General features: G+C 38.5%; 1 protein-coding gene across 2 annotated transcripts in view; it reads right to left on the bottom strand.

The window, feature by feature from the left end:
- The window catches only part of LOC128741330 (ataxin-2 homolog), a 44,692-nt gene extending 30,540 nt beyond the window's left edge, over nt 1-14,152 (bottom strand). Inside the window, exon 1 of one of the 2 annotated variants that reach the window (XM_053837079.1) lies at nt 13,132-14,152. In XM_053837079.1, the coding sequence (XP_053693054.1) occupies nt 13,132-13,172 (41 nt within the window). In that variant the 5' untranslated portion in view covers nt 13,173-14,152. Of the gene's footprint in view, nt 1-1,119; nt 2,545-13,131 lie in introns of those variants that run through there. The other variant, XM_053837080.1, reaches the window with a different exon arrangement.
- Nucleotides 14,153-15,486: the final 1,334 nt, after the last annotated feature.

The raw sequence follows: 15,486 nt of genomic DNA on the forward strand, positions 1-15,486 counted from the left end.
AGAGTCTGAAATAAAAAAAATAATGATTTTTTAAAAATTTTTAGTCGTTCATGTCCCCTTAACAATGGCGGGCTGAGTTATTTTTTAGACACAAATTATGCTTCTTTCCCCGTCTGTTGTAGTCAAACCACCGAATGAGAAGTTTTACTGACGGGACGATGAGATTGTACAGGCACTTGCTACTTACAAGGTAATGTACGTGACGTTGTTCGTCCGTTAGTGTCTTAGCCGCGATTCTCAACGCAGGTGTTTAGGGGTCTAGGTCGATGTGGTTCAAATGTTCACCAATACCTGTGATATACAGGGTCTGGGGGAGAAGCTGGATTCGAATCCGGTTATAATTGGCTCCCCTCATAGTTTGCTTCGATTCACGTATCCTCTAGCTTGGGTGAAGAGGAACGCTATACAAACTTAATAAGCGTTGCTTCCATGACCTACTCCCTTACCTAAATTTTCACTCCTTTTCTCCACTGAAATACTATCAACACCTTTGTTTCATTACTTTCTTCTACCGTTCACTCCGTCCATTGTGAAAAACTATCGATATAAAAAATTAATTAAATGCCACGCTGGAAAAAATAATAACTTTTGCGGATAATGTTAACTAACTTAAGCTAAAAGCAAACATCCGTTATATTGATTGCATTTGCATTATATACTGAGTGTGTTTTAAAAAGTTATGTTTCTCTACAGGCATGCTTCGAAGAGGACCTGCAGTCTCTTGCAGTTCCACGGGCTAGTAAATATGACGGCATGTAGATCAGAAGCAGAACAGACACAATGCCAATCTATGGCAAATCGCATAAACTGAAAAATACTGAATATTTTTATCCAGCTCGAATGGTCTCCTTCTGAAAGCTGATGAAGACATGTATAACGAACGTCAAGAAATAACGTGTCTGTCTTTTGCAGTATTCCTTTGCGGAATAGTCTTAGTCTATATGGTAAAGCAAAACCTTTCATTCCACGTGTAATACATATATCGAAAGTGTTAGCTTTCTAAAATAAAAACTCATAAATATTATGCGACACCATCCAGTGTAAGAATCCCACCGCGATATGGCGTCATTTTGCTAGAGTATATCGGCATATAAATATGTATGACAAATCGGTTCCTACCATTGTTGTTGCACTTAACTCAGCCATCTCCAGATCAATGTGGTGTCAAAAATCATGAATATCGTATAACTTCACTAAATTGTATAGTTTCATTTGAGCGAACTTTTGCTTCGTTTTCCGTCCGATTTCCTGTTCAACTTCATAGACGCACTTAAACGCACTCCGGATGCATTGTATTATGCATGTATTCCTTTTCTACTTATAGTTTTTAATTCTATTTTCGCAGAGTGCTGCACTTGTCGTTCACGCTTCATACATATACACGCGGAAATGTTTGTTCTCACGCCACATGTCAGGCTATTGTCAGAAGTAATGTCATAAAACAGTGCCCCACTGCACGAGAGCAGACTCGGAGGTCCTGGTTAGCTCTCGACTGCTCACTATCATTCACAAATGCTCTCACGCTTTTCACTCCTTCATTCGCACGGATCTCTCATTCACTTTTGCAACCGGCTCCCAGTGCCGCTACCTTCCGCCACGCTACTTTTGTCGTGTCGTGGTGGTCGCGGTCTATAGCAATTGCGGCGTTTTCCCTGTCCTCTGATGTGTGTGTATACCACGGCGCCGTCCTCATAAAATCCGCTTTTCCACACGCCACTTGCACTACTTGCGGATCCTTTTCTTGACCACCTGCCACCACACAAGCCACAAAAAGGGTGGATATGCTCTATTTTTTTGTTGGTTAATATATCCACGTTGGCAATTGATAAAGCAGTAATTAGTAATCCTGTTTATAGATCAATCAGGCGAGAATGGCTCCCGTTTTTTTCCCTATCCAATGAAAGCCAACGATGGGCTGCGAAAATTTTCATTCACATGCACGCTCGGCCATAGTGGATTTTCCGTCTCCTGACGAACACATATTCCGCAAACAAGCACCCATTTTGTCACGATATTTCAAGACAGCGATTCATCTATAACTATTTTGCTTAACACTCTATATATAAATGAATTAGTGCCTAGTTAAATGGTAACTATTCGAAATGAAAAACTGCTCGAGTAACAATAATCGCACAATTGTAATGATTTTCCTCCTCTTTCCAACGTCCGACGTGAACACTCTTAGGCGGATAGATGTAATAGGCAGAAGTTAAAACTAAAACTCTAAATATATCGCAGTTTTTCTTCGTCTTCTTCCCGTGTGCGTGCAAATTCCTTTAGTCCCTTCCGTCTCGCTATGTCAAGCCGAACCAAAAAGCATCCAAAAGAACAGCGTTCGATTTTTCCACTTGTTTAATTAGTAAATTCACCTAAATTTATATTATTATCACAATCAAGTTACAGCGTTCAGTACACAATGCACCTAGGATAACGAAAAACAAAAATGGAGGAAAAGGATCTCCGCGACGGTATTGTATTGTCGTTTTCCTCAACAAACGAAATATGCCACGCAGTAGTTTGTCTGATGGCAGGAAAGCCGTGGCGGACTGATTTAGCTTTTTTTCCGGATTCCGATCAACAAACAGACGGGTCCGCGACGAACCGACCGACTGTCCGAGTCCAAGAAACAGACTACGAGTGAACGAGCGAGCGACTGTACCACCGTCTTTCTGATGTGACAACGAGCCAGACAAGACGCTGGCCGACCGGTGGGTGGCGCATGGTAGCAGCAGCAGCAGCAGCGGTATACGGTCGGTCGGAAAATTGGAACACGGGAGAGTCGCATTCATCGGGGCAGGCGAAAAAAACAGATCGATAGCATGCTTCAGCTGTATTATATTGCCATGAATTTAGAATGGTTCTCGCTCTCGCGACATCGAGCGAACTCTGTGCTGTGCCGTTGTAAATCCCGATGGGGTCCATTTGCGACGGGCGTGAGCTGTTTTTCCTCCATTTTGGGTGTGTGTTTGTGAGCGATGAGGAAGGTTATTCTCATTACTGCTGGTTCACTCTGTTGTCGATGCGGCCACCAACCACGTTGGCAAGCGTGTTTAGAGATGGTTGACTGTGACAGTGACATGTGATATATTAGTGCCGGTCAATCGTGAGCTGGCGAGGGCGCTTGGTGCTTGGTGAAGCGAATGTCGGCTTCGGCATTTTTGCAGTGCCGGAACTAGCTATTTTTCTCTTCATTTTTAATTTGTGGTGTTTTCAACGATTTAAGTTCGAAAGACTCCGCGATGCAAAATTTAGCAGTTAACATAGCTAGTTTTTTTTCGAAAAATGTGCTAACGAAAACTTGCAAACACAACACACACACAGTGGGGCACTATGGACCTATACTTGGACAAAACATCATATTTTTTAGATGTTGACTATATTTAAGAAATATGTTAAAAATATTAAATATTATCCTAGTACAGTGGACTCTCGGAAAAGTTAACTATCTGAAAAGTTAATTATTCAGAAAAGTTAGGCGAATATTACCGCTCATGCAATACTCTGTTTAATACAGAGTCGCATCATAACTGGGATTAAATTAAACTCTTGTACCGGACAGTTGCAACAATATTTCAATACGGGCACATAGTTACTTCAGGATAACATACTGGAAAAGCTCAAACTCAGATTAAATTCTGATTACAAAAGAAGGGAGTCTTAGTCGTAGTCTTCGAAAAAACTTGAATAATCGACTATTTTAAACTTACTAAAAGGAACTAAGTATTATTTCATCTAGATCTTGCTGCATATTCCTTTCCAATACAACTTCCAGATAGGGTTTTTTCTAATTCCCGTCGTAATAAGTAAAACCATTCTAATTTTCATCATTTGTTGGATGGATTTAATGAATACTCCAAAAGTTCTTGTGCTGATTTGACTAAAATACACTTACCTTCCGATTCGTGAACTTTGAAATCACTGAAAAGTGACTATTAAAGCCTATTATTGAAATTACGCAACTGACTTTATTTCTAAAATCCGTCGTACCGTTTTAAAATTCGTCCATCAAAATTTTTCATCGTCCGAACTAAAAATCACAACAATATTTACGAAGCTAACGCGCATGAATTTCTGTACAAAATTTCTGCAGGTCAGGCAAGTTTTCCTGGCTGTAGAATAACGACAATGCCTTGCGTGAGTTATTTTCATTTATGAATGACGGAAATTAAAACGATTAGTCGACATTATCTTCTTCGTCGCACGAAAAAACGTAGGAAATTTGGCTGGTACGAATTCTTTAATGATAAAATGTATTTAAATAGATCTCACCCCACTTTGATTGATCGCGTATGACAGACAACTAACTATAATATTAAGGAATAACTAGTTTTGCATTGTGTGTCATAAAAATGCTGATATTTTCAATAATTTGTGTTGGATAGGACGAGAATAAGCAATTACGACGATGTAGCAACATACCCTACATAAAAATGTGTATCCTATATCCGAGAATGTATTTTTCACTTTTGTATTTATTACTTTCAATGACTTTTAAGACTACTCAGAAAAGTTAATACGCGTGCAGGGCGCTATATCTCTGCATATTAGTGTTGATAGGAGGAAATGCTTATCAACTTAGGGACTATATTGGCACACTTTATTGCGCCTGATTTTTAATTTCAGGTATAATAAATTTAACTTTATCCCGAGGTTTTCAAGCCACCGTAAATCTCGCATGGGCATAATATTTATCGATATGAATTTTCAAATTATGGTTCATTATGTAGTACCATTACCATTATATTTTATTTATAAACAAGTTGTATTTTTGATCTTAATTTTCTTAATTTCTGGCTTTACAAGAAAATTTCCGAATATCCAGGTTAGCCTCATACAACCGATGCTTACATACCGAGAATTTTTTCGTATGGTAATTTAGCATTGTATTTGTTGATAGCACATAACTTTCGGTGTGGTAAACTGATTTCAAATAGTTTTTTCCTATATCGGTATGTCGGATCTCCACTACCTGTTTCGCCTTGGCCACGTAACCAAAAACGTCCTCAAATCGTACGCGAGCTCGAATGACAGTGATCGCACTACCTGCCTCGGTGGACCCAGATCAATTCCTTTCTACTAATAACAACTCCTTCCTGTGGCACTTGTGGATAATGCAGAGGATTCCTCGGTCTCTAGTAGCAGCAAGTTTCGGACTAATATTCCATTCCCTCCCAAATTGACCTGCATGGGCGGGGCCAGCTTTGCTATTGATCAACACAAAGAATTAGATCACCAGAAAATGCACACTGAGGATGATTTGCTACACCCAAGCTTCATTCTGATGGTTATTTGTGCAATCTCAGTTGATCTAGATCGATCGCGGGCAACTCTCGGGCGGTCAGACTATGCTATACTATGCTTTTGAGACTACTCAGAAAAGCTAATATTTCGGAAAAGTTAATCAACCCATTCCCCAATCGATTAACTTTTCCGAGAGTCTGCTGAACACATTTCCTAAATGTAGTGCTTATTTCCTTATTTCACAGAAGTACGTCAAAACAGTAAATCCTTTTTAAGATGAAGGAGGTGTATAATAAAAATTAACTGCAAGACTATTTTCAAAAACTTGCCTAAAATTATTTTTAATCGATAAGTGCTTAAAAAGGTAAGGACTGATTAAATCCAATTGTGACTTTTACGTTTTTATTGCACTCACAATATATCGCTAAGATGTTCTAGGTTTTATTTTTGTGTTTTTAGGTAGCGCATCGACAATGTTTTCAGTTGACTTTAAACTGTAAGGTCAGATCAAATCTTTAGATAAAAAAGTATTACCAGATGATTACAATAATTAATAAAAAATAGTAAAATCTTGAAAAACAAGCTGATAATTGTTAGACTTTGGTCTTAATAAAGATATAGTAAAATTACAATGACACCTAATACTTTCGTTTTGTTTTCGTACGCTTATTTAGTAGATTTAACTTAGTGGACCAGAATGGAAATTTAAGTGGAAGCTTAATTGTTCTGTGAGGCAATGCAAATGAAAAAGTTGATAGTTGATAGATGATAGTCTACATTATGAAAGACCGTTCTTTTAATAGTTGACGTAAGACAAGTCTTTTTCGTGTCATTAACGGATAAATAAAGAAAACTTCTAGCAACATATCACTATCTTATCTAACATATCATAATAAGGCAACATATCATCTGAAGCTATTTTGTTCATTGTTTCTGAAGTCATCTGTTTTAAAGCAGTAGGTTGCGCGTTCCAATCTACCACACCTCTCACAAAAAAAGTGTTTCCATACAATGAAGTCCGGAGAGTGGGAACTATAAAGCCCCGCGTTCGAAGTCTTTGGAGAGCTGTCAGTTTGTCGAAGAGGTACGATGGACCCTGGCGCTGAATTCATCTATGCAGATAAATGCTCGTTCTCAATGCACAAAAACTTCGAAAGGGCCATCCAAGAAAGTTTTTCTGGAGTAGGCGAACGGAAGTGTAAAGGTTTACGTTATAGATATAACGAGCACAATCTTTTAGAGCTACTTCCAGTTTGGACATCATAGCTGAGCGCATGCTAAGGTGTATAACATCTCCAAAGATATAGATAATATAACTGGTGCTAAACTTCCAGTATTAAGTTTCTCGAACATCGCAAAACTAATTTTTTTACCCGCTAAAGCTTAATTCCATTCAGAAGAATTATAGAGCATTTCATTACGAACAACTTTGCTGAAAACTGGTACGTATGCTTTATCTTATATATTATCTATGATATACTAACTTAGAACTGAAGATATTTGATTTATAGAGATCCTGAATATAACAGTTTCCTCAATAAAAAACCTTTTCAATTTGGGTTTCTAGTGAACTGTTTTCAGAAAATAGCTAAACCTTATTTGGAAGTATATTTTTTCAGACCTCTACAATGACGTTACTTTTCTATAAAACTACCCTTTTTAAAATGAAATTGATATTTTAATTCATTTACAATACGTGGGAAATATACAAGCATATTGAACACTTTCACTAAACGGGATAACTACCAGTCGTTTCCTTGGTTCTTTTTACGTAGGATACAAAGATAGGTTCAAATAAGAAGAACAGCTTTGTTTCTTTTTCATTAGCAGTTTCCCGACCAACATCACTACACTGAAACAAGAATCATGGTAATTGTTACCATATTAGAGGGTAAAATTAAGAGGACACACCAGTGAATTTTTGCAGAAAAGATTTCTGTTTAGCTTAAGCAGTGTTCTGATCAAAACTACTATGCGTTACTTTCGGCGTTACCCTGATACATAACAAAAATAACAGAATCGTAGTCAAAATTACTAGATATGACCATGAAAGATGGTTAAATTATCTGAGAACATATTACTTGTACAAGAATCATGGTAAATTTGAATAGCTTTTTCATGGTACTGACAAAAAGCATGCGTTTTCTGCAAAATTGTGCGAGATACCATGGTTTTTGTTTCAGAGTATGAGCATGAGTGCTGGTCGCCCCATGATTTTGCATTTCACTCCAAGAAAGCATGACTTCCTTAACACTAAACATACCGACTGCACTCTACCAATATTTTTCGCTAGCAGACCGAAAATGCCGCGATTGTCGACAGATTAGCGTTAATAATTTTCCCGATAAAAAGAGAAATAATAGAGCAGCAAAGTTTGCATTATGTTTTAAATATATTTTCTAATAAAGTTAGTTATGTGGAAAAGCAAGGGGTCAAATGACCCCTCACGGTATATTTACTGTTAATGAACTTAATTTGTAATTTGTTTGTTTATTTGTTTACTTCATTACCTTTTTCAGTTCTGCAGATCATATCTCGTAAGGCGTAAGGACGACCTTCCCGAGAATTCGCAGTCCTCACTGAGTTCGACTGCTGCAATGACACAGTATGTGTTCACACATATACAGTATGCGACATACATATATCATCTGTCAGCTTATCTACATGTTTTAGGTGATATCTATTTGGACAATGTCCGCCCAAATGACCGTACTCAAATGTTCTTAATTCAAACTGAGTTAGCTGTATGTAATGCTCTTGCATGGCGTTATGAACTGCTATGGTTGCCATAATGTTGGATGAGCTTTCCAATTGGCATCAATCATCGATGATTCCCAGTTTTTAACCTGAGTAGTAAAAATTTCATCAAGATTGAAATCTTCGATTGGGTGCATCGGACTAGCGGTTTTTGGGTACAAATGGGATAGAATGGGTATTCCGAAACGATTGTGTTTTTCTGGCGTAATGCGATGATGCTCTCTTCGGCTAAAACACGTGTTGTCCATCTGCATGATGTTTTTGTAGAAACGGGATCAAAATTTTCTTCAAACATTCGTCTGGTACACATCTTAATTGATAGCCAAACCAGAGGGCTTGTTGATAAAGGCACGAGAAAGAGAACGATGTCCTTAATTTTGGCTAGCTTTCCATTACCTAGCTTGTGAATAGTTGTTGGGGTTCTTAGGATATGGTAAACAGTCGAAGCCGCAACGTATTCGTTTTTTAAATGTCGTACCGTATACTTTTTGCCGAGATTTCTGTGGCAATTCGTACAAGTGTACAACGCGCTCCCAAAATGCTCCTTGTTTCGACGCCATTTTAAACAAAACTGGGCAAGCATAATCTAAACAAAAAATATTGACAAAAAGAGGAGATAGAGCTAACACATACATACTCTCATTTCTATCGGGGCTCATTTGTTGTGGAGTAGAGGAGCCTCGAAAAAAATCCAAAATTTGAGTTATCACCCATTAAATACCGTACTCAAACATGACCGGGAGACCCTTATGCTCGATCGGTCGAAACCAATCAGGCGTAGAGGTGGAACATATGACCGTGATCTACGCAAAGCATGATGATTCAAGTGTCCACAACAAGCCTGGGACCTCTGACGAATTTGTATGCGAAAAGGTTTGCGGTCGTATCGTGCCAGCAAACTCCCCAACAGGACACTGAAACAAAACCTGGTTGCTAAAACCCGTGCAAGGAAGCTGTACGAGCGAGTATTGACCAAGTACAAAGGATGCATTTTGATGGACGATGAAACATACGTAAAAATGGATTTTGGACAAATACCCGGTAACAAATTTTACCTCGCCAAGCGTAAAGGGGGTGCTGCGGATGGGTATTTACATAGATTAATTTGCACGTACGTTGAGGATTTGGCAAGAAATCTGTAGTTGTGGAGAGAAGAAAAAGGCAACAGTAAATGCAAAAGTTTACAAGGAGTGTCTTCAGAACAGGATATTGTCATTCATTCGATCGCACAAAGGCTCGGTGAAGTTCTGGTCTGACTTGGCAAGCAGTCTTTACAGCCGAGAAGTCATCAAATGGTGTAAGGAGGATTGTCCAGCCCATCGAGAGATATTGAGCAATTATCAAAGGCAAACTGAAGAGATGTGTTAGAACCATCAAGAAACCAGTCAAATGGATTAGTTTCGAACTCTTTTCGAAAACAGACACTGAGGAAGCCTGCAAGTCGTAGACGAAATATGTATCTGTCAAGAATAAATATACATATTAGAATCAAATTGGATAAGTTTTCTTTCTATTTAATTCCAGATTATACGGTTGTTTAGTATAGAATGTATGTAATTTCCAAATGCACCTATCAAAACCCCGTTTTTCCATGGCTTTATTTAATGAATGGGGGGATGCGTTGTCAAATGCTCCATTAGTATCAAGAAAAGCTGCAAGTGAGATTTCTTTATAGTCAAAAGAGTTCTCAACTTTGGAAACCAACGTTAAAAGTATCATTTCAATTTGCTCAAAGGTCTTTTGTTCAAGTATGATAGTTTAATATGGCGATCAATGATTATTTCCATCCTTTTTAAAATCACAGATGTGATTGAGTCTTGTCTTTACCATGCTTACCACGTTAAATTTCAAACGCTAGGATATAATGGGTTAATTGAGCTTGATTGAAGTTTTTGGAGCGTCTTAGTGGAATACGAAACCTGAAATTAAAGAAAGCTTTTTCCGATGAAATTCCACTAATAATTTTATTCACGAAAAATACGTATTTTGCCTTTGATTTGCAAGCTTCATCAGTTCGAAAACAGACACTGATGAAACTTGCACGTTGAAGGCGAAATACGTAATTGTCGTGAATAAATATTAATAGTAGAATTTATTTTGGAAAAAGTTTTCTTCTTTTCTTTAATTTCAGGTTTCGTATTTTACTAAGACCCTCCAAAAATTTCAGTCGATATATATTCCGTGAGCCCCTTTTTCATCTAAGACACCAGTTTTGAATAAATTCTTACCATATGTGGATACAATTGGGCGACAGATAGGGCTGGTCGCACACTTTTTTAAAACTGTTCACTTTCAGGACATCAAATTGGACTAGGTTTATCGCGGTCCTGAGAAATCTTGTTAAGAAGAGAGGATTTTGTCACTTTTTCTGGCGTACTTGCCAAGCACAGTTATCAAATTAGTATAAGTCTGAAACGTCGTAAATAGCGATAGGCAAAACGGCTCATTCGTGTGAGCGGCTCTGAACAGTTCATTTTCTATTGCGAACCGATTCAAATCAGTGGCTCATGGTTCACGGTTCGTTTGTCCGGTTTGTTCGCTGTTGACAGTTCGGCAGATTACGATCCACGAACCAAACTTCGTGTCACCTTCGGGTCAGGGATGCCACATATAATTCTGTTCCACTGTATAATTCCACATATAATTTTTTGTGGGAAAAATCTGGTCATCTGTATAGCGAGGAAAAATATCTGCGCAAAAATCTGTCCAATGCAAAACATTGAGAGTGAAAGATGTCTCATGTAAAAGATCAAAAATTTGTTTAATCTGTGTAATTGGCGAAAGTCTGTATTCTATGCATACAGAATCTGTACAGGCGATTTCCTTCAAATATCTGTTAAACACAGAATAATCTGTGCATGTGGCAACCCTGGCTACATCTATTATGAGTCGATCGATATCTGAACCATGGAAATCCATTTATAATTTGCAGATATTGGCGGTCAAAATCATTCATATTTTCGTGACGCTCGCATTCTTTGATTTTTTGGAATGACACCCTAACACAAACCTTGTCGTGAGACGTAGTTCTACGTCAAAAAATTCAGAACTAGGTAGATTTCAGAAGTGCAACGCATACTTTTGCGAATTCTACTAGTCTGCTCGTTATCAAGTTATTGCTACCAAATCTCTTATCTTGTCCCAGAAAGATGACCGAAAGAACATTTACAAAATGCCTTTTCCTATTTCCTTTGTTGTTTACTTTCTAATCCGCTCAAATGTATGTTATCAGCTGAATAGCTTACTAGTGATTAAGAAACTATTTAATGTAACAATAGATAACAATGATGTCGAATTGTCGAGTTTTGCAAAATTAAGAAAGAATGCTTGTTACTCACATTTTATTAAGATTATGTCAATGAAACATACTGCGCTACATATTGATTCATCATACTGCGCTCTCAAAATGTTGTCTAGGGCAAGGTTAGTCAAGAGAGGTTTTCTGATGTTCAAATTTGTTTTTCACCCCCGCTGGGTTACCCTTGACGATCACCGAAATTTTCAAAGCGGAAACTGTTGAATGTATAAACAACGTCGATGGTTGCTAACCAATCGTTCCGCGCACTTCTGTTCTGCAAACTGCGAAAACTAGATCACCTATTTTAACTCACCTTGGTCTAGGGAACTCAAGACTAACAATTGGAGAAGGCCTAAGTTCAAAATGCAAGCAATAAGCAAACCGAATGAGATTTCACTTTTCTATGCTGGTCTAGTTATAGAACATCAATCACTCGGTATTTTTACGCCCTTTCATAATCATAATAAATATTATAATGGAAGACCAACATTACAATAGGACTAATGTCCAATATTTAAAACAACGATTGAGAGTTATTTTTACTAAGCCCCGTCACACGTTTTGTTTGTACGTCGGACTTCGATCATCATATCGAATCATTCGTCTTTATCGTGCTACCGTAACAGTGGAAGCATGTCCTGGACTCAAAGCTAGATAGTGGGCTTAAACCGCTGCTGACTATCGAGTGAAAAGGAGGAACAATATGCTATTTCGTTTTTGTGCGCTGGGATCTTGGCCACTGAAACATGATTACCTACCAATTGGGTGCCATAAACCATTTCATAAGGCGTTCCCGATCAGCTGATCGCCCATTTTTCTGATACTTTTTCAAAAGTACGGAAGTTACATTGAGTGTAGTGTCCCTCTCTTTCAATTATTACAGTGACATAAATGTTTTTCATAGAATAACGCAGCTGGTAGGGATGCTAACAACCGATTCACGCAAAGTTAATGTGATAAAGTGCATTTGCAGTCCTGTAATAAGCGGACGAGAGGAGACAAAAAAAGAAGCTATCATTGTTTTTACGTCCTTTTGAAAAAGTATCCGGCATTTTATGAATGACATTTTGACAGAATGCAAAGAATAAACACTATATAGAAAGCAAATGAGAAGATCAACAAAAAGCATATACTTTGTCTCCGGTATGTCCGTAACATGGGTAAAATTCTCTAAACTAAGATTCAGTTGTGTTTTCTAAGCAAATAGCAAACGAGATAAATTTGACAGATAAGGCATGTTGAATTTCCCCAGCGAAGCGAAAACTACAAGCATTAGGTTTGAACTTTTACACTTCACTTCTTAATATGACGCAATCGCACAGATTCTGTGTGTAAGCGCTAAGTATTGCTCGGATACAGTTCTCATTAGGACCGCAAAGTTTTTCTAGAACCACTTAGATTATAAATCATTAGAAATGTGACGATATTTAGCTGCCATATTTTTCGTTGCAAAAACTAATGTACCTATTATGTTCCGGCAAAATGCCGATGCAGTTGAATCAAATATGCAGCTCCATTCGCATGTCGCAATCCAAAGTTAAATAACCGTTCGGTTATCAGGAAGGTACGGATAACAAACAAAACAATGGAACCTACAATTCACCTCACACATGGTAATAACACACAACGAACACTGGCCGCTCGCTACTCTCGTTCGCGGCGGTCTAAAGCGAACTGCCAAAATAATATTGCGAATGATAAAGCAAATTTTGTCTGCACTTTTTGTGAATGCTTCGAAAAGTGCAAATTCACCGCGTGCTTACACAGTGGTTCGATTGATATTGGAAGTAGAATGGTGTTAAATGGCAAAAGGGTAATGCGAGATCAAAACCTACCTTGCCGGACCGGGGCGGGCCTTGCTCCGCTTGTTGTTCATGTCGCTGTCTTCCGTGGCGGACGAGGACGATGAGGAGTGGCCCAGAGAAGAGCCTTCCCTATGGTTTCGCGTCGGGACCGGAATTTTGGCTGACGGCTTGCCGATCGGAGGTCACTGACGACGGGATCACACTCTCAATTCGGTGTGACGCGCAGGTTTTTGTATAAAGGTAAACTATTCTTCTGGTCGCCTTACACTTTTTTATTGTAACGCGTAAAACTTTTTTTGGTTCACCGTAAAAATTAGCAAATAAAAAATGTATTTCGTTACAACGTTTCAAGTTCCTAATGGGTTTCTGAGCGACGAGCTGTTGCTTGCTTTTATGTAATCTTCTTTCGCTGTGTGTCTTTCTCAAGACGAACGATTTCTGGCTGGCAGTAGCGCCAAGTTACTTCAACTTCTTTATGCTACGTTTTTATATTGCTCACTGCTTGCACTCTTCATTTGCAAATTACCTTTTCCCTTTCGCAGGTAGGCAAATTACGAAACAAGATCCAGCCTGATTTCGCTTTCTGACTCACAAAAATAAACCACGACACTTAGCTACGCTGCTTCCTGCTTTTGGGAATACTGACTTTTGACAAGAGACACAAAGTGAAAGCAATTTAAAATTCGCGAATTCAGCAAACAAAGCACTAATCTGTTTCTTGTGTCGTTCCTTATTGGATTTATCCAGAAAATAACTTTCGGAATGGGCGCTCTAACAATTTCCCGCTGATGGTGCGAAGATCCCTTTTTTATTCCTATGCTTATTTTTGCGTGGCTGGCGAACTTCTTCCTTTGCCCAAAGATGACTGCTTTTCACGGCGCGCTCCAAAGCAAAAAAGTGCTTTTTCACTGTCAAATTTACACCGTTTACACGCGTTTTTCCGCAGTACGAACAGTGTTTTTCACTTTTCACGTTTGCTTCCGTTCGAGCGAGCGCTGTCGATCCAATTTGAGTACGTTCAGAAAATGATAAATTTTCGACAATCGAATGCGAGTAGGAGAAAAATGCCTTTTCCACTCGCAGTTTCACTAATAATGAATGACGACGGCCATCGCGCGTGGTAGTATACGTGTGTTTTCCAATTTTTACCTATCTCATTCCATTCGCGATACCTAGAAATAAGGTAGTGTTGGTGCATAAGAAAGGAGATATTCGTCTGATGCCAGGCACAGAGGCCAGATAATTTAAAACTGATCTAATCGATCTGATTTACTCGAATGTCGAAAAAACTGCTCGAAAACTGAGAAAGAGCGTATACTTTCCAATCAGCTATTCCGCAGGAGTGCAAGCAGGGATACCAGATTTGCAGATTTGTCTGCAAATTGCAGATTTTTGGAACGGTCTTGCAGATCATTATAAATTTGCAGATATTTGCAGTTTTTCTGACTTTTATTGATTTGGTGCAGATTTTTGTTCGAAGCTCTTTCAACTTTCACAGACTTCCTAAAAAAGTGTGCAGATTTTCGCAGATTATTTTTAAACCAGAAAATTCGAGTAGCCAGAAAACTGCTCGATTTTTTCGGTTTTCGAGCAGTTGCAGACATTTTTTTTAGAAAATATGGCATCTCTGAGTGCAAGTTTAATGCTGAAATGATATGAGCAGATCCAAGCAGAGTGCCTAATTCATGATACCTGAAAATGTATAAAAGAATATATTAAATACAATGAAGTAATTTGCGGTTTTGTCACTAACGAGAATGACATTATCTGCGGATCATGTATGTAGGAGTGAGAAGGGAGCGAAGAGTGGAGGAGAGGATCCAGGCGTTTGATATTTGATGTTTTTGATATTATTCCTACTGCAAACAGCCTCAGCGAGGGCCCCAGCTGATGTCAAAAATTCTTTATATGTGTGCGTGGTGAAATACTTTATTTACAAAATGTTTCCGTTTTACTAAAATCTGTACGCTCGAAAAATCTATCCAGCTTTTTACGCGCTATAATGGCGGACGCTACAAATTGTGTTCGTAATATGTGAACAATCTTTTTGACAACTCTGCATACATCAAAACTGGGCACTCTTCTCCTGTACGGCAGTATTGCTCTTTCTTTCGTTTACGCAAAAGAAGGAAGGCAATAGTTTTGTTTACATTTCGCACAGCTTTGCTTTCCTTCTTTGACGTAAAGAAAGAAAGAGCACGGTAGTGTTGCAAGAGAAGAGTGCCAGATTTGATGTATGCAGAGTTGTCAAAAAGATTGTTCGCATATTACGAACGCAATTTATAGCGGCCACCATTATAGCGCGTAAAAAGCTGGATAGATTATCCAGCTTTTTACGAGCCATAATGGCGGACAGGTTCGTAATATTTGAACGGCATTTTTGAC

This window comes from Sabethes cyaneus, chromosome 3 (genome assembly GCF_943734655.1).
Source record: "Sabethes cyaneus chromosome 3, idSabCyanKW18_F2, whole genome shotgun sequence".
NCBI lineage: Eukaryota > Metazoa > Arthropoda > Insecta > Diptera > Culicidae > Sabethes > Sabethes cyaneus.